The sequence below is a fragment of the Eumetopias jubatus genome, unplaced genomic scaffold, assembly GCF_037043125.1.
Source record: "Eumetopias jubatus isolate StellerSeaLion01/CBP00866 unplaced genomic scaffold, mEumJub1_p1.0 scaffold_4, whole genome shotgun sequence".
NCBI lineage: Eukaryota > Metazoa > Chordata > Mammalia > Carnivora > Otariidae > Eumetopias > Eumetopias jubatus.
The window spans coordinates 103,232,219-103,258,093 of NW_028274810.1; the positions used below are offsets into that span (position 1 = coordinate 103,232,219).

At 48.9% G+C, this 25,875-nt stretch overlaps 1 protein-coding gene across 5 annotated transcripts in view; it reads left to right on the forward strand.

Annotated features, from left to right (window-relative positions):
* Positions 1-25,875, forward strand: part of NPHP4 (nephrocystin 4) — a 109,882-nt gene that overhangs the window by 51,652 nt on the left and 32,355 nt on the right. For 3 of the 5 annotated variants that reach the window (XM_028108541.2, XM_028108544.2, XM_028108545.2), the window contains exons 11-16: positions 4,164-4,296; positions 16,967-17,025; positions 18,807-18,914; positions 20,425-20,576; positions 20,722-20,913; positions 21,368-21,555. In XM_028108541.2, the coding sequence (XP_027964342.2) occupies positions 4,164-4,296; positions 16,967-17,025; positions 18,807-18,914; positions 20,425-20,576; positions 20,722-20,913; positions 21,368-21,555 (832 nt within the window). The remainder of the gene's footprint in view (positions 1-4,163; positions 4,297-16,966; positions 17,026-18,806; positions 18,915-20,424; positions 20,577-20,721; positions 20,914-21,367; positions 21,556-25,875) is intronic. The other 2 variants (XM_028108542.2, XM_028108543.2) reach the window with 2 other exon arrangements.

Here is a 25,875-nt window from a genome sequence, read left to right on the forward strand (position 1 = left end):
TAATTTTTGGCTAAGTAAATTTGGGGGTTTCTGTTATGATTCTTTCAATGTTATTTCCTGTGTAGGTTAAGTAGTGTGTTATGATTGTTTTCTTTCTTAACCAACGCCTGTATTTTTCCAAGTAATTGTCTTTTAAAAAAAATTTTTATATCTCCAGAGGCAGCCACTTTCAACCCTTAGCTGTGACTTATGGTGTTTACTTTGTTTCCAAATATTATGCTTCTGCTGCTATTTCTTAGTTTATCAATTTTAGACATTATGTATTGACTTCCAATAATGATAGATGAGAACTTTAGCTTTTTGATACACTCCTGCGCTCTTTAAAGAAACCACTCTGTCCTCCCACTGTGTGGTGTTTGTTTCCAGAAGCGTGCAGCACAGTGGGGTCTGGCTCGAGGGTTGTGAAGCCCCAGGGAACTGGACCAGTCTGGTGAGGCCACAGAGAGGGAGGGGCTTGGGAAACAACCCCATAACTTGTTTAAGAAATGATGGGTTAACCCTCAGGCTGCACATGCTTGAGTCTGACCCTGAACTGCTGTACCAAAGACCCAGAGAACTGACTGTGGATAGACCACCAACCCTGTCCCAGTGTTGCCCTGGGTGGATCACATGCAGGAGGGATCCGAATAGTGCTGCACGGGTTTGACAACCCATAGAAGGCTGGCTGGAAACTGTGGCCTGAACCTATTGTGCTGATTTCTGATGAAACAGAAATATCAACATACTCCACAGGATTTAAGTGAGACTCAGAGTCTCCTAACATAATATCCAAAATGTCTGTGATATAATCTAAACCTAATTGACATGTAAAGAACCAGGAAAATCTCAACTTTTAGAGAAAAGACATTCAACAGACACCAAAACATTCCATGCAAACACTAATCAAAAGAAAACAGGAGTGTCTGTATCAACACCAGATAGAGTGGACTTTGGAGCAAAGGAAATTTCTGGGAATTAAGAAAGATATTACCCATGATAAAAGAGTCAATTCACCAAGAAGACATAGCAGTCCTAAAAGTGTGTGCATCTAACACAGAGCTTCAAAATACATAAAGCAGAAACTAATTAGTAGAAGTGAAAGGGCAAACAGACAAATTTATGGCTATAGTTGGAGACTTTAACAACCCTCTGAGTAAACCAGGGAACACATAGAAAATCACTGAGGACACGGAAGAACTGAATGACATCATGAACCGTCTGGATCGACATGAGTTCTATAGAACCCTGCACCCAACAGCAGCAGAACGCACATTCTTTTCCATTGCACAGGGAACACGCAGACAGACCACATCCTGGGCCATAAAACAAACCTTCACAATTTCTAAAGAATTGGAATTATACAGGGTATGTTCCGTGATTATAATAGGATTAAACCAGAAGGCAATAAAGATAGGAGTAAAAAGTATGGGCACTTGGAAAGTAGACAGTACATTTCTAAATAATCCATAACTCAAAGAGGAAGCCTCAGGAAGAAATAGAGGATGTTTTGGACTGAACAAAAATGAAAATACATCAAAAGGTGGAGGATGCAGCTGATGCGTGCTTCCAGGGAAATTGATAGCATCAAATGCTTGTATTAGTACAGAAGAATGGTCTCCATTCAGTAATCTTATCTTCCACATGTAGGAGCAAGAGAAAGAAGAACAAACTAACCCTAAAACCAGCAGAAGAAAGTGGTAATAAAGAGCAGAAACCAATGAAATTGAAAACAGAACAGTACGGAGACAATAGAGAACAAAAATAGAGAAAATCAATGAAACCAAAAGTGGATTCTTTGAAAAGATCAATAAAATTGATACATGTCCAGAAAGAGCTACAAGAGAGGACTCAAATTGCTGATGTTAGGAGTGGAAGAAGGACCGTCGCTGCTGGCCCCACAGGCATCAAAAGGACAGTGAAGGAACATTGTGAGCAACTCTGTGCCTATAAATTTGGCAATTTATCTTAAACCAGAAATTATCAAAACTCACCCAGGATGAAGTAGACAAACTGAGTAGTCCTATGACTATTACAGAAACTGAATTTGTGGTTAAAACACTTTTGAGAAAGCAATATCCAGGCCTATTCACTCTGAATTCTACCAAATGACTTAAAGAAGAAAGAAGAGCAGTTTTATTCAGTCTCTCCCAGGAAATAGAAGGGAACAATTCCTAATTCACATAATGGGGCCTGTACTATCCTGATAACAAAATTAGAGAGAGACAGCATAAGAAGACCATGGACACATGTCCCTCATGGACATGGCTGCAGAATCATCAACAGAACACTCACAAATTGAATCCACAATATGGAAAGAAGACAACACCATGACCAAATGGGGGTTTGTCCGAGAAATGCAAGGCTGTTTTTGTTTTAAAAATTAATCAATATAATTCACCATAGTAAGAGCCTGAAGAAGGTAAACTGTATAATCATAGCAATTGACACACACAAGGCATTTGACAAAATTCAACATTGATTTATGATAAAAAAAAAAAACTGTGAACAAACTAGGAGAAGAGAAGCCCCCCCTTCTGCTCGGTGGCATCCACACAAACCCGTCAGTGAGCATCCTACTGAGTGGTGAGAGGTGGGGTGCCATCCCCCTAAGATCAGGGACAAGTGAGGGATGTCCACTCAACATTCAGAATCTCATTCAGCATCATACCCGAAGTCCTAGCCAGGGCATGAAGGCAAGAAGACAAAATAAAAGACACACAGATTGGAAAGGGAGAAACAGAACTGTACTTGTTTGCAGATACCATCATTGTTTGTATGGAAAGTCCCCAGGGATCTACAAAAAAACCCTGCTAGAATAAATTAGTGACTTTATTGAGGTTGTGGGAGACAACAGGAGGTCAAGATAGAAAAATCATTCATTTCCGTATGTTAGCAATGAAAAGTTGACAAGCAAAATAAAAAAAAAAGCAGTATTACTTACAAAGCCCTTTCCCTCAACGAGATAAATCTAATAACATGGTGTTTATGGGATCTGTCTGCTGCAAACTGTAGCACGTTCCTTTTGCTGCATGTCACTATTCTTGTGGTTACTCTTGGTCTTGGGTGAGATCACAGAGGACCTATGTAAATGGAGAGACACGACATCTTTATGGACGGGAAGATCCAATATGATAAAGATATAAATTCTCCCCTAATTCATCTGTAGATAATGTAATTTTAATCAAAATCCCAGCAGCGGTTTTTTTTTTTTTTTTTGGTCTACATATAGAAAAACTGATCCTAAAATTTATACAGAAAGGCACAGGAATTAGAAGAGTCCAAAGAATTTTGACCAGAGTAGTGAAGTTGGAGGAATCACACCCCCCTGTTTGACATTTAGAGTAAAGCTTTTGCAGCCCCTGTAAAGGGCTGTGTGAGGGATTGGCACATAAGTGAGGGGAACAAAACAGAGAGTCTAGAAGTAAACCACAGTGTCCTATACAATGAATTCCACACACACCCCATGACCCAGCAGTCCTGGTCTTGGAGACATGAAGACTTAGGTTCACATAGAAACATGTGCCCCAGGGTTTGTAACCGCCCACACTGAAAAGAGCCCAAAGTTGCTTAAACGTGTGAATGCATGAATAAACCGTGCACGTCGTACCACAGAATGCCGCTCAGCAGGAAAAGGAACCGACGACTGTTATGTCCTACTGCTTGGATGAGGCTCATCAGCACTGTGTGGAGTGCAGGAAGCCAGGATCAAAAATGATCTGTCATATGGTTCCATGTATATGACATCCTGGGAAGACCAGGCTGCCATGATGGAGGGCAGCTCAGTGACGGTGGGGCCAGGTGGGGGCAGCATGAGGGAGCGTTTGGGTGATGCACTGCTCTGCGCCCCGATTGTGGTTGTGGTTACATGTGTTAAACAACGTATACCTACATTTAAAAGGTCAGTTTTACATAGGTTTGTTTAAAAACACAGGCAGACCTGGAGAAATGGGATTTCTGCTTGTGTAAGAGTCTTCCCTGCTAATGTGGTCTTCTGGGATATTAATGCCATGGCTAACTGTTTCTGCTCAAGAAGTGACTTGATTATAATCTAGGAACACGAGGCTTCAGCCGTCCCTGGGTTGACGTCAACTTTGGGCTGGGGGACCCGTTTCTGGCTATAACACAGGGGCACTGGTGATGGGAGGCGGCTGCCATTGTTCTCACTGTGTCAACCGTTGGTGAAGCAGGTGGAGTCGGGGACCGTCCAGTTCCAGTACTCACTGAGCCCCGAGGGACACCTGGATACAGCCACGGGGCTCATCCACAGCCCTGAGGCAGAGCGGCAGCCTTCCAGGAGGCCACCCACATGCCCTGCAAGTAAGTGTTTGCAGAGAACTGACTTTTCCAGCGCATGGCATGACTTTATATGTTCCCGAGGAAAAATACTTAGTCCAGTACAGTAACATTTATTCAGTAATTGCCACAGATGGGTTTAATTTGGGTCCGTTGGTTGAGCTTTTGCTTAATATGGAAGTAGAGAATTGGACGGTGCCAGAGCGTGGCCCGGTGCCCTGCACCTGTTTCTCACAGCCCTCTGACCTAAGGCCTGTGGAAGGTTCTGCCGGTGACACTCAATGGGGCAGGTAGCATAGGGCCCTGCAGACGCGGGCCCAAGAGTCAGAGCGTGGCCAAGAGCCATGGGCTGCCGTCTCTGTGGTGCTGTTAATGTGCTGACCATTTGTTGTTCTGGAAAGTTGCTTTCTACTCCCTTGAAGCGCTGTCTGGGAGTGGGGTGTCTGATCTCAGCTTGTGGCTTTGAGAGAGGGAGCGAGGGATACCAGTAGAGCGACGTCCTTCTCCGGGGAGCAGTGACGTGTCCGCATGGGTGCAGGTAGCGAAGGAGCGATAGTGGCTGCTGGGCTTGTGTCTGGCTGGCTCAGTGCCTCTTGGCTTCTGCCCAAGGACCCCTGAGCCAGTGTCTGACTGAGAAGCCCACCTGTCAGGCCCCTGCAGGACTGTCGTCAGAGGGGTATTGGAGAAGTTCACTCTGCAGGGCGTTGAGCCCTGGCCTGAGGCTTCTAGAGATTGCTCCAGCTGAAAGAATGTTCTAGATCATAGGAGGTTTATCTCTTAGGAAGTTAGGCAGGTAGGGAATGAACAAACGTGTAAGCCTGCAGAGGGGAGCTTAGTCCTGGTCCGTCTTCCTGATGGACACTGCTCGTTTCCAGGGAGGACCTGCTGGTGTCTTGGCTGCAGGTCCTAGGTGCTGGAGCAGAGGCACTGGTGGGTCTGGGACTCATTTGGGACTGATACTTTATGAGTTGAGATTCCAGTTTATGGAAACTGGTCTTGTTGAATTTGGCAATTGGAAGCAGTCCACTTATTTCTTTGGCCTAGACCTTGACACAGTGACCACTGTCTTCATGGTCTTCCAGGGTTTTCTGAGATACCTGAACGTATTCAGGTACCAGACAAATAGTCCGTTGCTTTGGGACAAACCACATCATTAAGCATTTTCCTTCTTCTCAAAAAGGCAGTGCATTTGATGGTTTTAGTTGTTTTTTCAATTTTTGAATATCGTGCTCACCAGCTTGCTCCCAGGATTTCTGTTTACCACCAGAGTGTCTGTTGATAACCAGTCTTTAACGTCTGTGGCCCCACTGGCCGTGGGGCTGTTGCCAGGATATCTGCCGGAGTCCCCGCAGTGGTGGGCGGAAGGCATGTATTTTCTGTCAGGGTCTGTGTAGAGTGTTTCCAGTTTTTCTTGATAAAGTTGAACGCCTTGAAGGCATGGAATATATCATTTAAAAATACTAAACAAAAGGTGCAATTTATTTCCCACCCATTCTGTAAATCTAGCATCTTTCCTTCCTTGACATATATTCGTAGTTACATTTTATTTTATTTTTTAATTTTTTAAAAAGATTTTATTTATTTGACAGAGAGAGAGAGAGAGAGAGACAGCGAGAGCAGGAACACAAGCAGGGGGGGTGGGAGAGGGAGAAGCAGGCTTCCCGCCGAGCAGGGAGCCCGATGTGGGACTCGATCCCAGGACCCCGGGATCATGACCCGAGCCAAAGGCAGACGCTTAACAACTGAGCCACCCAGGCGCTCCTGATTTTTTTATTTTTAAAAAAGATTTTATTTATTTATTTGAGAGAGAAAGCGCGCATGCACGCATCAAAGGGGGGGCAGGGGCAGAGGGAGAAGCAGACTCCCCGCAGAGCAGGGAGCCCGACGTGGGCTCGATCCCAGGACCCCGGAGATCATGACCTGAGCTGAAGGCAGATGCTTAACTGACTGAGCCACCCAGGCGCCCCCATTAATTGATTTTTTGCTTGGGATTCACGGGGATTCTTGGATCTCTGGGTTTATAGTTTTCATCACATTTGGAAAAATTTTCATCCCATCCTTCAGTTTCCGTGTTCTCCCTCCTTTGTGGCCCCGGTCACACAAACGTCAGGCCGCTGGAAGTCCTGCTGCACACAGCTCGTGGTGCTCTGTTCCTCGCACGGCTCTGTTCCTCGCACGGCTCTGTTCCTCGCACTGCTCTGTTCCTCGCACTGCTCGTGCTCTCTGCACTGGAGGCGGTTTCTGTTGCTGTATCTTCAGGGCCGCTCTCCTCTCTTCTGCAGCGTCTGGTCTCCCGTGCACGCCAGCCAGGCTGCTTCTTGTCACAGATGCTGTCATTTCATCCCCGGAAGTTATGTCTGGGTCCGTTTTACATCTTCCCTGTCTTCACGGGGCGTGTTCAGTGTGTCCTCCAGCTTTCTGAACACATGAAATGTAGGTGTAAGCCCTTTAATATCCTTGTTTGCGAATTCTGATAATCTTTGTCAGTTCTAGCTCAGTTTTTACTTATTTATTTTTATTTTTTTGAGAGAAGGAGAGAGAGCGAGTGGTGAGGGCAGAGGGAGAGAGAATCTCAAGCGGACTCTGCACTGAGAGTGGAGCCTGACGCGGGGCTTGATCTCATGACCTGAGCCAAAACCAAGAGTCAGACACTTAACTGACTGAGCCACCAGGTGCCCCAATTCTCGCTCAGTTTTGATTGGGTAATTTTTATCCTAATTTGGGTTGTATTTTTCTGCTTCTCTGCTCTCAGTACTTTTTATTGGATTACAGATATTGTGAATTTTCTTTTATCGAGTGCTAAATACTTTTGTATTTGATAAATACTCTTGAGCTTTGGGAACAGTTTGATCCTTTTGGATCTTGCCCTTAAGATTTGTTAGATGGGATCAGATCAGCTTTTAGTCCCCACTGACAAGACCCCTTTGTGTCCTCTACCTGACATCTCCCGAATTACGAGGTTTTCCAGTCTGGCCTCTGCAATGGGCCTGTTTCTGGCCTCCTATAAGCACTAGGGACTGTTCCAGTGGCTCTTGCCCCAGCATTGGGTACTTTCCTGATCAGTCATCTGCTGGATCCTAGGGGGGACCCTCTGTAAATGACCAGAGCTCCCTTTCTGTTCACCTTGTCCTGTCTGGTGCTTGGCCCTGCACACTGGAGCTTCGTCGGTCTTCTCGGACCCCTGGCTCTGTCTTCTCCATCAGGGGTCCCCCGTGCCCCATCTCCCTGCACTGTGACCTGAGACTCACTAACTGCAGTAAGCTGGGGCAGTTGCAGGTCTCCCTTCTTTTGTTTCCTGCCCCTCGGGATCACTGTCCTTTGTTGCCTGAATTCTATTGTCTTGAAACCTGTTGTTTCATATATTTTTTGTCAGCTTAAAAAATTTTGTTTCAGATGCCTTTGTTTCTGGTCACTGTTTCTTGACTCCATGTTGGCCAAAGACGTCTAGTCTTTGCCTGCTGTTAATGGTTTCTGGGCTGCTGAAGTCCTCCACCCCAGGGCTGATAGTCCCATGGTTCTGAAAGTTTTCCCAGCTACTTTGTGCTACTGTGATTCACTAGACATGCTGTGTGTTTTCGTGACTTTGAGTCGGGCTCATGCTCTCTGCTGGAGCGTATCTCCCCTGTGCACTGCATTTATTTTACTTTGAGATAGATTCTTTTTTTTTAATTAAAAAATTACATGGTTAAGAACAGCCAAGGCAGTTTTGAAGACGAAAAAAGCGGCTTCACCTTTCCTGATTTGCAGATGTATAGAGTTACAGTAACTAGAACAGTGTGGCATCGGGACAGAGAGAGACAGATAAGACGCAATGAAGAGTGTGATGGGTGGACAAGTTATAGATGAGTGTGTGCTTTACTGTTATTGTCGTAACAAATTACCATAAATGTAAAGTGGCTTAAAATAGTACGAACTTAATGTCGTACAGTTTTGGAGGTGAGAAGTCCAAAACGGGTCTCACAGGCTGACGAAGAGGTCTTGGTGGGGCTGGTTCCTTCTGGAGGCTCCGGGGCAGACTCTGTCTTCTTCCCAGCCTCTAACAGCCGCTGCATCCTTTGGGCCCTTCCTCCCTCTTCAGAGGCACTGGGCAGTTTCCAAATCTCTCTCTGACTCTGATCTCCTGCCTCCCTGTCCCATATAAGGACTGTTTTGATTGCGTTGGGCAGACCCAGTCATCCAGGAGTCTCCCCGATCAGCAGCCGTTGTTACTGGCTGTGCAACATCATTACATTGACAGGTTCTGGGATTAGGATGTGGGTATTTCTGGGGTGGGGAGCGTTGTTCTGCTTCCCAGCCGGAGTAGGCAGGGACCAGTCACTTAACCGTGCGGGAATGATTGTCCATAAGGGACATATAAAATTAGACCCTAATTTTATATCATGTGCAAAAATAAATTTTAGGTGGATTATGAAACAAAACTCTAGAAGTGGTAGAAAACTCTAGAATTAGAAGATTAGAAAGAAGAAAGATTGTAGAAATAGCTGCTCCAAATCAATAAGAAATAACAAAAATGGGAAAGAAAAATGGGCAAAGCACATGAACAGGGGATTTCCATGGAAGAAGCCAGGGTGGCCAGTGAGCATGAGACAGGGCTCAGTGTCACTAGTGATTGGGGAAATGCGCAATACAATGAGGAATCATTTCATTCCTCCCCCGACCTCCCTGCCCCCACCACTGGGGAGATGTAGTTGTCTCATAGCACGAGGTTCACGAGGATGCTCGTGGGGAAAGAGGGTCTTACCACGCCGGCACGAATGCCATGCAGACAGACGCTTTGAGGAGCAGTTTCATAATATTTCGTTCATACCCTGCGACTCAGAGGTGCTGTTTCTAGATGCCAGCAGAGACTGGCTGGTTCCGCAGTGCATGGTGGCCTGCCCACTCCCCCTAGGGGATGGGAAAACGAGCTGGTGTATTTGGATGACCAGATGCCATACAGCAGTCAGAATGAACCAAGTAGATCTTTGCATGTCCTCAAGGATGAATCTTCAAGACCGTGTGTGGAGTGAAGACGGCAGGTTCTGAAAGGAAGTGTATGACGTGGCAGCCTTTGGTAACTTTGAGAATAGTCATGTGTATCGTTGACGGGGTTGTGTGTGCTGATGGGATGACCCTGGACCACTCACTGGTTGTCTCTGTTCGTCAGTTTTCTCAGCTGTGAAATGGGATGCAGCACAGGCCTGAGTAGGAAAAAACAAAACTTGAGAAACCTTAGAAAAAAAATTGGAGGATATTTTCATGACTTTGGGGTTAGGAAAGCTTTCTTTTTTAAAAAATTATTATTTATTTATTTTTTTAGAGATTTTATTTATTGATTTGAGAGAGAGAGTGAGCAAGCATGAGTGAGCATGAGCAGGGGGAGGGGCAGAGGGAGAGGGAGAAGCAGACTCCTCAATGAGCAGGGAGCCTGATGCAGGGCTTGATCCCAGGATCCTGGGATCGTGACCTGAGCCAAAGGCAGATGCTTAGCTGACTGAGCCACCCAGGCACCTAAAAGGAGATCCATTTTATTTTATTTTATTTTTAAAAAATTTTTTTTAAAGATTTTATTTATTCATGAGAGACCGAGAGAGAGAGAGAGAGAGGCAGAGAGAGAAGCAGGCTCCCAAGGAGCAGGGAGCCCGATGCGGGACTCGATCCCAGGATCCTGGGATCACGACCTGAGCTGAAGGCAGGTGCTTAACCATCTGAGCCACCCAGGCGCCCAAAGGAGATCCATTTTAAAAAGAGATTATTAGGGTGCCTGGGTGGCTCATTGGGCTCCTGGTTCAGCGGGGAGTCTGCTTGTCCCTCTGCCTCTGGTCTTCCCCCTCCCCCTGCTTGTGCTCACACACACACACACACACACACACACACACACACACTCACACACTGTCTCTCTCTCTCAAATAAATAAAATCTTTTTTTTTTTTTAAAGACAATAAACAAACTACCAAATATTTTAGGTAGCAAAAAGAAGAATGTACCATGCTGGTGTGAGATGTGGATACTGGGGAAGGGGCATATCTGGGGCAGGGAGTATATGGGAATTCTTTGTCCTTTCTGCTCAGTATTACTATGAATATAAAACTGCCCTAAAAATAAATCCTATTTAAGAAAAGAAAGAGATAGAGGGAATGACTTGTGGGAAACTTTGTAGTTATGCCCATCTTGATTTGATTCATTTGTGTTCAGGATTTCTGTCTGTCTCCATAATCGAGCTTCCTCTGTGGCAGAGGTCAGTAGACTTCAAGGCCAGATAGTAAATATTTCAGCTTTTGTGGGCCGGATGCCCTGCCGCAGCTCCTCTCTGGTGCTGTCTGGTGAAAACCATACGAACGAGCTTGGCTGTGTTACAGTAAGTTCATTCACAAACACAGGTTGTGGGCTGAATCTGACGGGTGGGCCGTAACCATCAGATCCCTGATCTATAGCTTTCTTTTTTGTCATGTTTTTATCAGGTTTTGGTATTTGGAGTGTGCTAGTTTTGCAAAATGAGTGTTTAGTTAGGGCTCTCTAGAGAAACAGAACCAGTGGGCTATCCATGTAGGAAGAGATTTATTATAAGAAGTTGGCTCACACTATCTGTGGAGGCTGAGAAGAGGCTCAGGAAAGCTGCTGGTGTAATTAGTCCGAGTCCAGAGGCCTGAGAGCCAGGGAAACCCACCGTGCAGATTTCGGTCTGGGTCTGAAGGCCTGAGAAGCAGGAGCATGGAGGGCAGGAGAAGATGGGTGTCCCAGCTCCATGGTCAGGCAGGAGGGGCCCATTTTCTCCTTCCTCTACTCCTGGGTTTTATTCAAGCCCTCATCATCCCACAGATGGGATGATGCCCACCCACACTGGGGAGGGCAGACTGCTTCCCTCAGTCTTTCTATTCAGATAGTAATTTTATCTGGAATCACCTTCACAGAGACACTCAGAATGATGGTCGGCCACATATCTGGGCCCCTGTGATCCATCTCGTCTACTCAACACAAAAAATTCATCATCACAATGAGTTAGGATGCTTTCTGTCTTTTTCTGGGCTTTAAAATAGTTTCAACAAAAGGCAGGACCTGTTTCTTGAAGGTTTGATAAAACTTACCTATAAAGCCATCAGGAACTTAGTGCCTTTGGAAAGGATTTTTGGACAATGTTAATCTTGAAAACAACCAAGGTTATTGAGCAGCAGTTGGGTTTATTCCAGAATAGCAGAGGAATTGCAAATGGGGATGTGCAGACCATGGTGAACCCTAGGCCAGTCCCAAGAGCAGAGGAGAGTGAGGGCCTGCTCATAGAGGGAAGGAGGAGGCTGGGAAGGGTGGTTTTGAGCAGAAGTTCACTGGAGAGCAAAAGAGAGCTCTGAGTGGCGGCTTCTCATGGGCTGCAGGTCCCTGCTGGTCCCCAGGCACGGCCCGGTGGGGGTGGGGGCACCCTGCCAGCCCCCCTCCATCCCCCATCTTGATGGGGTTTCCTTGGCTCGTTTCCACAACCTTTAAGTTTCTGTTATGGTTTATGGCTCTATTTAGGTTTTCCATCTCAGCTCATGTTAACTTTGGGGATACATAGTCTTGTAGACGAATGGTTAATTTCATTTAGTTTACTAAGATCCTGGGATAAACTTGTATCTAACATAAAAATCCTAATTTCTATCTCTGTGTAGATTCCCTTTGTCATTCTTGATCTTTTGGCGAGTCTCTCCTCTCTGTCAGACTTACCAGAGGTGTTTCCCTTTTACCTTCTGTAAGGAATCGGCTCTTGGTTTCCTTTATTGGTTCTCATGCTGTTTTGAAGTTTCTGATTGTAGCTTTAATTTTAATCTAATTAATCATAATTTAATTTTATATGAGTTTGCCTTTATTAATCCCCTCCTCTTTTTTTTTTTTAAGTTTTAAAGAAGTTGAATGTTTAGCATATTTCCATTTGTCTCTTTAATGAAAACATTTAAGGTCCTGTGGTTTCCTTCCAAGTACCTCTTTGACTCTATTTCAGACATTTTGACCTGTGCTGTTCTTATTTCCTAAATTATTGGTTTCAATTTCTATTTCCCTTTGACTTCGAATTTAGAAATGAAAAAAAATAGTCTCCCGTTAAACTATCCACACTGAACTTGTCTCGTTTGTCTTCAGAGCCCCGCCCAGGCGTCTCCCTGGTGAGTGCGCCCTTTCGCCGCCCACAGCTCTTTGGAGATCCGTTGTTTATTTCATCCTGTTGTTGGTTCCGGGGTCTCCTCCCCCAGCCCCCCTCGCTGCCGTTGGACTGACTCGGTCTGGTTTGCCACAGTGACAGATGATCCCCAGGTCTCACCGGTTTAAAACACAAAGGTTTGTCTCCTGCTGTCCCTCCCCATCTGTCAAGGGTTGGTAGCAGGTCCACCAGTTGTGGTCACAGATGGCAGGTGTCATCAGTTCTGCTGGCCACGGTGCCACAAAGAAAGGGACACGTTGGAGGAGCCTGCCCCACGGTCAGAGGCTCTGGCCTGGAAGTGACACACAGGACTCCTCCCGGCTCAGGGTAGGAGCCAGCCGAGTGCCCACACCCAGTGGCAGGGGCAAGTGCCCTGGACAGTGAAGAGGGCCAGATCTCTGGTGTGGGCATGTGCTCAATACTGAGCACTGTCCTAGGAGCATCTCGTGAGTGGGGGCTGTGTGCCCTCCTCTTTTTGCCCCCCAGGGTCCCGGCCCAGGAAAGCACTCGGCATATGTTTGCAGAGCTGATGTAAGGCTTGGCCGCATCCTGGCACTCGAGTTCTGTCTGTCTGTCTCTCTGTCTGCTTCCCATACCCGGTCCCCTCACCATTGAGCTCTCTCATTGTTGGCTTCCTTCCAGGAAGAGTCTCTCCCTATAGCGACCCCAGGAGCTCTGAGGTTACCCTTGGGTAGTTGTGTTCAGGGGTCCCATACAAGTCCTGAGATGGAGCCCCTTCCCTCTGCTGTGTCCCCGGCCTTTACCCGTGTGGGTAAGAGCTGGGTGGGTGCTGCTCTTGGAAGAGTGTGGAGTCAGGGTAGGGAAGGCAGATGTGTCACCCATGGATTGAGGGCCAGGGAATCCATGGATTCCAAGTCCCAGGCCGTTCTCCGGCACGCTGCTGCTTCTGTGTGTGGTGGTATCCCGGCTTTGGCCAGCTTTTCCTGCATTTCGAGATGTTCGAACCAGCGGGTGTTAGCAGTCCCTGCCCCTCTGTGCTGTGTGAGCCGGACAAGCACCGGGGAGTCCGGCCCGTCCCCTGGAAGCCCGCCCCCTCCAGCTCCACAGGGGCAGCTGGGCAGAGCGGCACCCGCGGGAGGCCGGACGTTCTTGGGCTCCGAGGCATGTTGTGGAGGTTCAGGGGGAAGGGGCCCCTCCCCACAGAGACAGTTCACTCTGGGCTCCAGCTCGGTCTCTCTGATGACCGGGTGAGGGTGTGTCTTCCTGTGCAGAGCTTGGCAGGTCGCTGGAGGGTTTGGGATCCTGTACACATGTCTTCCGTTCCCCACCGCCTTTTGGGGGCCAGCAGGTCTGCACGGATGGAAACTGATTGCATTTGCTTTACTTAATCTGGATTTATCGTTGAGTTCATGTCACACCAATGTGATTGCTTTCATCCCAGGTTCACTCGTGTTTAACTGGTGATGGAAACTTTCCCTCCTTCAATATTTTACCAACTTACACGGTTCTGTTAGAAATCTTGATGACATGCGGCTGTCACGTTAAAGTGAGGGACTTTGGCTCTCTGTCATGAATTATCTTTTTTATGTCCTCTGTAGAATTAACAAGGGAGCTGAGGCCCACTCCTCACCCTCCGGGAAGGAGTGCATGGAGCCACTAGAGGGCGCTTGGTCTTGGTTCTTTGAAACTTGGAATTTCCGCGATTTGAAAATCAGCTGTGGAAGGGGTCTCGGGAAATATGTCATCACGGTGTTTCTGGAATGCCCTGACTTAGGTTCTTGGCATGGTTGTGACCTTTCTTGTGTCAATGCTGCAGGGATGCCCAACAGGAGGCTCCCTGCCCCCAGGGGTCGTGTCACCCAGGCAGTCATGCAGGAGGGGGGTTTGATCCGCCAGGCGGGAGCCACGTGAATGGGCAGATGTAAAGGGATGTGTGCGCTCTCTTGGAGGATGTTAGTGGTGGCTCAGAGCAGAGGTCTTGATGGGGGACAGGCCACTGCTGTGAAGGTGACCCCAGCATCGGGCTTTGGTCACAGCATTCCCCAGTCCTCTGGGGTCTGGATATCTGAGACAGGGCACCTTGCGCATCTTGGTTTTAGAGTACTGCCAGCGACAGGATGGACAGAACCATGACACCTTCGCAGTGACACTCCCTTGTCAGCAGCTGGAACATGCATTTCTGCCATGTCCTCTCTGCTTAGGGAACATCTGGGTATGGTGCCAACTTGCATCCCTTGCACCAAAGAGTCCAGTCACTCGCACAGGTCCAGAGCATAACTTCCCGGGTGCTGAAGTGCACTTTGGATCCTGGGTGCTAACTTAGCAACACTCTGGCGACTGCTGACAGAGGCAGCGGTGGGACCTCGGGACGCATGTCCCTCGCTGGTCCTGACCACCCAGCCTGCTCAAGCAGCAGGTGGCCGCTGTGGTGGGGCTTGTGCAGCTGCGGGTGTGGACACTGTGGGCGGGCCTGGGCTCGCTCTTGTGCAAGTCCAGCCCCCCCCAGCAGCAGCGCCCATGTGTGCTGGGCCCCCCAGGTGTCCCGTGCGCAGGAGCACCTTGGCCACCTGTGCTCTGCGCTCCTTCAGCACTGAGACCCACAGCCGCCCTGTCACTGAGCTGTCTGCCGTTTGTCTCTGCACAGATCCTGCCCATTCCCCCCGTTTCCTGGGGTCCGAATCTCAGGGAGAATAACTTATTACCCCCAAGTAATTAGAAATGAGGGCCTTTCAAATGGGTTTGCCATATGAATTCTTAGTGTCTGAAGAACCGTTAAATATTGATTAATGCTTTATTTTCAAGGCCCAGTGGGACATTTATTTTCCCAGTTTTTCTTTAAATCATGGCGACTCTGTCTTTAGTGGTGCTGACCCCTTCCTCTTTCCTGCCTTTTGGTGCCCGCTGTTCGCCCCATCCTGTAACATCGCTGACCCCTCCCTTCCAGTCCGAGGCCTGAGCCAAGCGGCGGCCGCCTCTGCCGGTGAAGGTCTGACCCCCCAGCTAGATATAGGAGGGTTTGTGCTGCTGGACAGCGTTTTCCTCTGTGAACACCCCTCAGGCCTGTCTGCTGACTCCTTTCCTCAGTTTCCCCCCAGAATGCACAGCTGTGTTTGAGAAAAGCACTCCCAGGAAGACAGCTAGCATTTTGGGATAAAGGGCTTTGGCTCTACCTGCTACCCAGGTCTGGCCCGTGGCTGGTGACGGACAGGAAGGTGGTCGTGCTGTTGGCCCCGCAGCGTTTCTAGGGGGGCTTCTGTTCCCTCCAGCCTGGTGTTCTGAAGACCGCTGCCTGGTCTTCTGTTGACCTGTGTACTTGCTTCTGTATCTTTCTGTGGCCCCTGTCCAATCTCCTCACCAAAGCCACTGTCTGGGCAGTGTAGATGGCTCAATTTGCGCGATCCTGCATGGTGGCCCTCCCGGCAGAGAAAGCGCCCAGACACAGGTCTTTGTGTGACCCAGTGGGATGTGGACAGCCCAGATGTCGGTGATGGCAGTTTGGGCTTCTAGAAGCTGAATTGACAGAAGGGAGGCTTAGACCATTGAACTTCTGTTGACTGCGATTTTTAGTGAGTTGAGGCTGACTGGGGAGTAACAGAGTGTCAGGGAAAATTAATCTTCAGACAGGTTGCAGACCTGCTGCAGCAGGAGCTGTGAGCTTCTCCTTGGTCTCAAGCCGTCGGTGGGGACCCTGTCTGCACGGCACCTAGCCCTGGTGGCGGGGGAACCATGCATGTAGTCCCTTCCTGCGGTTCTCGTCACTGTCTCCGAGGTCAAGGCGGGACATGGCTTCCCGGGCTCTGTGGCCCGTGGGTTGCCCAGAGCGTGTTCCAAAGCCGTTGGTCCTCTCTGTGTTTCCGTGTTCTTCTGGAAACCAGAGCCCTGTGGCTCCCCAGCAAGGGGCACATGGGAGAGACTCTGGGGCCAGCAGCTGCTTATGGTGTCTCCGTTGATGCAGCCAAGCTGACCACTGTCACTGGTTCGCCTTGTAATGATCATTACATTAAAATTTAAGTTCTTTTTAATTCCCACAAGCGATACAGGAATATGCATGCTCACTCATGTGCATAAGGGTGAAGTGACAGCGCCTTATCCTTAACCCCGCTCTGTGAACTTCGGTGGATTTACCTACATACTCTTGCCTCCACTGTGCTTTTTTTAAAAACTCTCTTCCCCTTAACATGGATGAGCGGACACAGGCAGGTTGTCCGGTAACTTGCCTTTTCCGCTCTGTAACTTCTCTTGGCAGCTTTTCCATGTCAGGATGCCCTGACGGCCTGGGGTGAGCACACACGACCAGAAAGCGTGAGGCCGGGCAGGTTGGGGGGAGAGCTGGAGTGATAGCAGACGAGCTCAGGTTCCGTTCTCCCAGGCTGTGACCTGGGGGAGCGGCCCTTGCTCTTGCACATGCCCAGGTCTTCTACACACTGCTGAGTGATTGGACTGCCCAGTTCCCGCTGCCCAGCACCCGTGGCGGCACCGGTCCCAGCCAGGGGGCAGACGGGTCAGGCCCTGACTGAGTCGGGCACCCCCGTGGCTCGTGGGCACCCTTCCCCCCTCACCCTTCCCCCTGTCCCTGCTTCTCTCCAGGCCCGCCAGCGCCGCAGCAGGGGCTCGCTGCCCTCCAGGACTCGCCTGTGGGACCAGGGGTAAGTCCAGGCCCAAGAGGCCTGTTTCAGAATTCCCAAATCAGTTATTTAAAGGCCCCAGGGGCAGGACACTTCTCTGCATCTTAAAAACAGTGGTATCATGTTTGCTTTGCTGGGGCTGGGGACGGGGGGTGTGCTGGCTGTGTCCCCATCCCATCCCCGTCCTGCCTGCTTGTGTGGCTGGCGGCTGCCAGCCGTGATTAGTGATCCTCTAGGCTGCCGTCAAAAGGCACATTCAATACTTTTTAAAAATGATGAGTTCTCCCTGGCATTTATGGCTAATAGCTGAGAACCTTTCAGGGCCGAACAGCCTTTGTTTGTTCCCGAGGCGCCACGGTGTGGTTTTCATCCGCTCCTTTCCTAACTGGCAGCCACTGGTGCCCCGGGCCGTGAGGCCACAGCCGGGCCTGTAGGCTGAGCATCTGGTGCTGGCAGAGACGGCCCATGGCCAACAGAGACCGGGCCTGTTGGCCACCGCCTGCCTGTCAGACAGCAGGTGGTTCTGGGTGTGAGGGTCTCCTGTGTAGGAAGAGAGGCACTGGCTTGCATGGCCATTGGCTGGCCAGTGAGGCCACCTGCCCCTGGAAACCCGAGCTGGTCGTGGTGCTTGCCCGGTGCTCTGACAGCATCATTTTGTGCAGGGTCAGAGTTGGTGTGTCTTCCTGATGACTTTGTCTGCCAGGATCACCCTGGAAAATGACTTTCTAGAAAAGTCGGGTAATTCAGTATCAAAGGCTGTCCCAAGGAAGTGGCTTTACTGTGCACCATGCAGCTTGGGAACTGGCTCAGGAGGGAATGTTGTGTTTGCTTGAAGACACATGTGTGGATACAGCCTCCCAGGCTTCCCTGCTGGCCTGTTCCAGCGTTTTCCGTCCAGTACTGTGCACGTCACCCTCAGTGTTCGGGGACCACACAGCAGCGCTGCCCACTTCCAGAGGCAGTGTGTGGGTCTGAGGGGAGCTGAACAGACCCCCACAGCTCTTCTCTGCCTCCTGACAGTGCTGCAGGGTCCCCCCCATTGCTACATGCCCTCCCCCCGGCCACTCTTTTGACACCTTCTCACATGCTGAGTCCCTCTGTAGCAGCACCGCATTGGGCCAGCTGTCAGTGTGTGTTAGAAACAGAGTCCGGGATTTGAGAGGTGGCTCTTCCGTGGAGCGTGGGCCCCTTCACAGCTGCATTCACTTTCCAGACGTCTGCGGCCTTTACGGAAGGCTTACTTACTTACACTTTCCAGGACTTCTCATTCAATTCCCATGATAGTCCTGTGATTTAGGTACTGTTTTCACCCCACTTTGCAGATGAGGAGACTGAGGTAAAGAAGGACTTGGTGACTTGCCCTCAGTCATGTGATAATGCTGATAATGGTGGTAGTGGTGGAGCAGGGATTCAGTCCTGGCCACTGTCTGCAAACCTGGAAGGGGCCTTGCAGGTGTTCAGTCCCCAGCTGGAAGTGAAACCCGGGGAGGTTCAAAGACCAGCCGCCCTGCCGCCCATGGGTGGCAGAGAACGTGGCTTCCCTGGCCCCTCCTCTCCTCCACCTGCTGTTCCTTGTTAATACCATTTTCATGGCGATGTTACCATGTGGGGGTGGGTCACAGTTTTGCCTCTCAGGAACTACAGTAACAGAGCTTAGGAATGGCTCCGGGTTCTGGAGTGGCCGCAGACCCCACTGCCTTCTGGACCGTGCCACGTCTGCTGGCTTTGTGCCAGCACGAGTGGGGGGCTCTGTGACGTGCTGGGCTGCCTTTCACATCTCATCCACGCTTCCTGCCCTCTAGCTGTCGCTCTCCCAGCTGGCGGCTCCCCCACGGTCTCCCATTCAGTGCTGCTCGGCCACACCGTCCTCACGACAACCCGACAGCTCTGAGCGCCCCCTGGCCCAGGAGGTAAGTAGGCCCACCCTTCCTCCTTCCAGGGAAGGGCTTCCACCGAAGTCTCTGACTCTGTGAGCTGTGCTGGTCCTTGGTTAGGTGGCGAGACCTTCATGGGTTCTCTGTGACATGGGTGTAGGGACGGGGTGGGGGGGGGCCTGGCTTTCTTCCATGCTTTGGGTACTTGCCGCCACTCTGTCCTGTTGGCCAAGGAGTGTTTGGTGTGGGAACTCTTCCTGCCGTGGGGCTTAATTAGGCTTTTGCTCTACCTGACAAGACGAAGTTAGACTACCCTCAGATCTCTGTACATGAAAGGGGAAGGAAAGTTTTGCCAGAGATATAAATGAGGCCGATCCGAGCCTCCAGCGCTCCGGGACACTCTCCTTGCTGTCAGCCGCTGAAGGAGAAGCAGTGAAGCCCACCATCCTGGATTCTGGTGCATCCAGAGGGCAAAATAGGCCTGTGTTTCCACTGACATTGGGGAATTCACATAAAGTTTGGTTTCCAAAAGCTGGCTGGCTGACCTGCAAACCGTATGTATCTTCAGTCTTGTACTGGAAGTCTACTGAGGAAAAATAGTGCCATTAAATTATTTATTTGAAAACACAGTACCATGAGATGCCTTATTCTAGAATATGTCTGGGGCTCATTTCTGAAGAGCTTGCATCTCTTATTTTTTTTTTAAAGATTTATTTATTTATTTTGAGAGAGTGAGAAAGAGAGAGAGAGTACATGAGAGGGGGGAGGGTTAGAGGGAGAAGCAGGCCCCTTGCTGAGCAGGGAGCCCGAGGCGGGACTCGATCCCGGGACTCCAGGATCATGACCTGAGCCGAAGGCAGTTGCTTAACCGACTGAGCCACCCAGGCACCCGAACTTGCGTCTCTTATTATTGGCAGCTGAGACATGTTGGAGTTATCTCTGGTTCTGTGGTATTCCCTTTTGAGCTGAAACAGAAAGCTAGGGAAGTCAGCATGAGAGCATTCTGATTCCCAAACAGCCTCTTCATTTAGACATGTCTTCTGCTCTGGACGAACGAGAACATTCAGGTGATGCAGGGATCAGAGGCCAGCCAGGGGCTGGGTACCAGTCTGTCTTGTGGTGTTGAAGGAGAGTTCATTTTTCTGGTCTATCAACGTGGTTTTTATGTTAATTGACCTCAGACAGCAGATCTCTCCCGTGGTACCTGTTCATAAAATTGATTGAATTGAATCAATCAAATTGATTGAATTCTCATTGCTTTTTGACTCACTTAAAATACGAGATGCCCAGATAAATTAGAATTTCAGAAAAGCAGTGACTTTTTAGTGTAAGTCCCAGATATTTCATAGGACAAACTTACATTATACCCAAATTATTCACTCTTCATCTCAAGTGTAAAAGGCACCTGGGCATCCCATATTTTCCTTTGCTGAAGCCGGCAGTCTGACAGAGGTGGTTCATCCATGGACACCCCCCCATCCCAGCCTCCTTGGTGGTTACAGGCTGGGATCCTTGTTGGCCTCACCTGGGGCTGCATTTTGCTCAGCAGGGGCTCCCCTTGGAGGGCAGGATCTCTCACCTGGAGGCCCAGCTGAACCAGGCGTCCTTGGTCCTGGGAGCCTCTGTTGCGGATCAGCTGCGGGAGCTGCCTTTCACGCCGGTGCATGTCCCGATTGTCATGGGAGCCCAGGCCAGGAGGTGAGGGGTGGCCCTGAGGGCCCGGCACGTGCTGTGCGGTGAAGACTGACTCTCAACAACAGGCTTCCGGGGCGGGGGGTCCACAGGTCCTGCCTCTCTGCCGGCCCCTTCCTGGAGGCTGGCCTCCATCGTCTTTGTGTTTCAGCTCTGGAAGTAAGCTCTCGCGAGCCTCGATGGTGCTCCTGCAGGCTTCCGGCTTTCCCGAGATTCTGGATGCCAATAAGCAACCAGCTGAGGCTGTAAATCCTACAGATCCCATTAAATTCAACCCTCAAAAGGAAGAATCAGATTGTCTACAAAGCAACGAAATAGTGCTGCAGTTCCTCGCCTTCAGCAGGTGCATTCTTAAATGTTCTATCTTGGTTACTCTTTACCTGGGGGCTTGTGCTTTCCTTGCATTGAAGGAACTTTCACTCCTGTGTGGCTCTGAGGTGGCAGAACTCTGTGCTGAGGCCTTCCTGGATGAAAGAATGCTATCTGGTTTTGTTTTCATTTGGCTGGGACCCTCACACAGCCTTCTCTAAATGCAGTAAAACCAGCTTTGCCTGTCCTTTTGTAACTGAACGTGGACTGTGTTACGTTGGCCGATTCTTGGTATATTCGTGCAGCTTTGAGAACTGTGTTCTCCAGCTGGGGCTCGGGGGGTTGCTGTCTGGTGGGCTCCCTGAGGCCCCAGTAGGGCTGCTCACGTGGGCGGACCAGGCAGCGTCTGGCCTGTGGCACTGGGCTCTCGAATGCCTGGGTTCTCTGCTATGGTTACTTGATTAATTGGGGGCTCTTATTGGATTCAGAGTGTCCCAGGACTGCCAGGGAGCGCCGTGGCCAAAGACCGTGTATTTCACCTTCCAGTTCTACCGCTTCCCGCCTGTGACCACGCCACGCCTGCAGCTGGTCGGGCTGGACGAGACGGGCAGAACGTGCTCTGGTTCCCTGTTGCACCTCCTCGTTCTCACTGGCAAGGACGACTCCTCTGAAGCTGGTAAGTGCTTGTGATCGGGCAGACGCGAGGAATCCAGCACCGAGCCTTATTTGTAAGTTTTATTATTTACAGAATACTGTACGGTGAAAATTTCCAAGCACATACAGAATTTGAAAGAACAGTATGATGAGCCAGCGCTCGGCCAGTGAACTCCCTCCAGCAGCTGTCAAGTGCGTCCCCTCCCAGACCCCGGGTCACTTGAAAGCAAATACCAGACATTGTATAATTTCACCTGTGAATATTTCCTCATGTAGATCCAAAGAATAAGGAGTCCTGTTTGAAAAACATAAACTCGGTATTATCCCACTTGAAATTAATAATAATCCCTTAAATGTCATCAAATATTTAGCTAATGTTAAAATTTTCCCAATAACTTCAAAAACAAAAAATTTTTTTTGAGGACAGAAGAAGGGTTTTTTTGTTTGTTTTTTGGGGGGATACAGTTTGTAAGAGTTTGTTGAGCTCAAGTGCTCAGGCAGGTGTGTACCTGCGGCACGTGACTCGAGTGTGACTCTGCTCAGGTGCCCCTGCCGCCCCCAGGTTCGGTTTTCGTGTTACTGGTTGAAGTAGCCGTACTGCTTCTGCTCGTCCTGCAGAGCTTCCCACAGTCTGCATTTGGGCTTTGCTTCCCAGGGTGACCTTTAAAATGTCCTTCCCTGTCCCCTGTTTCTCCTGGTCATTGGGAGTGAGATCTCTCTACATGGTCAGAGGCGTTTTTGTGTTTTGGGCAGGAACTCTGGGGCCGGGGCTGTCCTCACCACCTCCCGAGGCTGTGTAGTGACTGGGCCCTCCTTTCTGTACCACCTCAGTGCCGTCAGGACTGTTGCCCACAGGCTGATTATTTTGCTCAAGTTTGAACAGCGGTGACGTTCTCCTTCCGGAGCTGGAATGCTTCCATAGAGAGAAACTGCCCCTCGCTAACTATTGGGTTACCTTGAGGTGCAGTCCATGTAGGAAAGGCAGAATAATGTTCACTTCTTCCCTTTCATTTGTGGATTTTCAAAATAATAAGCCAGTTCCTTAGCATCCTTTGAGAGTGGGGCCAACGGCTTTTGTTTCCGGCGTTGTTATAAACTAGTGGATTTACACCGCAGTGGATTGAAACGTATCAAATATGTTATTTTTATTGTTGATCAGTTACCTCTCTATGGCCAGTCGCTGGGTTTGTAAGGGGCAGAGCTGGGAACCCTTGCTGCCTCTTCAGTAGAAAGAACAGGTGGGAAATGCCATATCAAAACGCTAATGGAGTGAAAGTAGTTTAGCGACATTAGCATCAGACAAAAGAGACAAAAGGCAAATGCAGTGCTGGGGATAAAGAAGCCTATTAAATATAATCAAGAGAATAATCACTAGGAAAATAAATAATTCTGAACCTGTGAACTTCCAACAAACAGCCTCAAAATACAAAAGAAACATTGACAGACTTTAGAAGGGGAAATTGACAAACCTACGGTCATGGAAGGTTTGACATCCCTCTCAGTGAATTCACACATCAAGCAGAAAATAATTAAGGTTATTATAGAATATGATTTAAAAAGATGGTCATATAAAACCTATAGAACCAATTTAGAGGATGTGCATTCTTTCCAAGCATACTTGAGAGACTTACAAGAACTGATCATTCGTATGTATGTGCGCGTGTTTTAGGCCATTGCACAGGCATCACCGTGTTCCAAGAGACCCGGTATCCAACCTAACGGTCTGACGTTCTCTGATGGCAACACAGATCAGAAATCGACCACTCCCTCTCCCCAAAAGGCTCTGAACTGCTGTTGTTTTTTTTTAATTTTTAATTAATTTTTTAATTTTTAAACATACTTTTAATGATTCTGTAGGTCAATGAAGAAATCAAAATAGAAATGGTTATTTAAAACTGAATCACGAAATCATATTGCAAATGTGGTAAAACAAATGAGATATAGCTAAAATGGTATTTATAGGGAAATTTACAGCTTTACTGCTTGTATGGGGAAAGAAGAAAGTATGTTTTAAAATGCTGATCTAATTGTTCAACTCAAGAAGTTTGGGGAAAAAACCCAGAACAAATGCAAAAAAAGTAGAAGGAAAGAAATTTTATTTTTTTAAAGGTTTTTAAAGATTTTTATTTATTCATTTGAGAGAGAGAGAGAGAGCACAAGCGGGGAGGGGGAGAGGGAGAAGCTGACTCCCTGTGGAGCAGGGACACCCCCTTCCCCCCCACGTGTGGGGCTCCATCCCAGGATCCAGAGATCATGACCTGAGCTGAAGGCAGACTCTCAACCCCCTGAGCCACCAGGCGCCCGAAGGAAAGAAATTTTAAAATAAGCATAAATGCTTAGAAAACAAACAGTAGACAGTGTTGGCCAGTCAGCTGGGCACGAGGGGGTCACCGGTACATGGGGTCTCCCTTGCCCAAGGTCAGAACCGGTACAGAGGGTCAGAGCTGTTGTAGGTGCTGCTCAGCCCAAGAGCTGGATGTGCTTGCTGGAGCTCACCCCATTGGATGGGCTTTGCTGCTGGCAGAGGTAGGACCACCCGGCCGTAGACCCTGGGGTAGAGCCCTGGTCCCCTGCTTGCCTGAGGACCTGTCCGGCATCCTGGCTTCCTGCAGACAAATCTGGAAAGAAGAGAGAGGGGATGAGGGCACAGCTCAGGCCCTGTTCCATCTCCCAAACCTTCCAGCCGATGAGCTGCTCTTGGCCTGGGGTGGAGCATGCGAGGGGTAGAGGGTGAGTGTGGGAGGCCCCTGGCACGGAAGCGCGTGGCCGGCCCAGGAAGCTCTCCTGTGACAGCCCTAGGTTTTGTTCTCTCCACTCCCTGGGTTTCCCAACCATCCTGGGACGACTTGTCCCAAACCAACTGCCTTCCCTTTGCCGATGCTCCTGGGACCGTTGGTGGACAGTTTAGCTCCTGCCCCCAGAAGGCTCTGAAATGGATCAGAATAGTGCATTGATTTCAAGACTCCCATGCACCTGTTGCCGAGAAAGTATCTCCTCTTCCATTTCCTGTTCCTAGCCCCATCTAGCCGCTCTATCCGGGGCAGCTCACCTGAGGTTCTGCGGTGAGGTTAAATAGATAGTGTTTAGGCAATTTAATTCCAAAGGCCAGCCACGGAGAGATGCTCCTGATTTGAATATAAACCCCTTTGCATTATGAATTTCCGAGAGAGAAATTAGTCCAAAAATTAAATATAAACCCTTTTGCATTATGAATTTCTGAGAGAGAAATTAGTCCAAAAATGAAATCTCCTTGCAAGTTGAGGTCCAAAGAAATTAAACTCCAAAATCAAATTTTGTCATCACGAATTAAAATTCAAAGTCCAAAATTCCTAAGTTAAAGTCCAAAACAAGTTTTTTTCAGTGTCTTACCCCCGTGAGATTCAGCCAAAGGTGCCCCCCGCCTGGGCAGGGCTGGGCTTCCTCCAGCAGCTCCCGCTCGGGGTCCCCACGGCTCAGCACCTAGCCTCACTAGAGCCTCACTTAGGATGTATTTTCTTTTGTTGTTGAAATATAACATGCATGCCACACAGTGTTTAGTTCCACAAGTTTTTAAAAATTAATAGATTTTGCTCTTTAAAGCAGTATAGGTTTATGCAGAAATTGAGCTGGTAGTACAGAGTTCCCATATACCCCTTGCCCCCAGAAGCTCCCCTGTTAGCTACATCTAGCTTCCCGTGGACGTTTGTTACAGTTGATGGGCCAGTGTTGATGCTTTGTGGTTTAACTAAAGCTCCGAGTTCACAACAAGGCTCACTCTTAAGTTTGTACATTCTGTGGATTTTGACAAATGCAGAGCGTCTGTATCCCCCATACAGTATTGTAGAGAATAATTTCACCACCCAGATATGCTCTGTGCTCCATCTCTTCCTCCCTCCCTCCCCCTCCCCACCACTGACCTTTCACCTGTTGCCATGGTTTTACCTTTTTCAGGGTATTCTACAGTTGGAATCATACAGTATGTAGCTTGTCCAGACTGACTTCTTTCACTTAGTAGTATGCATTTAAGATTCCTCCGTGTCTTTGTGGCTTGGTAGCTCATTTCTCTTTAGTACTAATACTCCACTGTCTAGATGGACATCCATTCACCTACTTACTGAAGGGCATCTCAGTTGCTTCCAGGGTTTGGCAATTACGAATAAAGCAGTTGTAGACATTTTGTTCAGGATTTTGTGTAGACCTAAATTTTCGACTCATTTGGGTAATACCTAGAAGCATGTGGTAGGAGCGTGTTTGGTTTTGTAGGAAACCGCCCAGCCGTCTTCTTGAGTGGCTGTGCCATGTTGCATCCCCACCAGCAGTGACTGAGCATCCCTGTGGCGTCACATGCTCCCAGCGTTTGGTG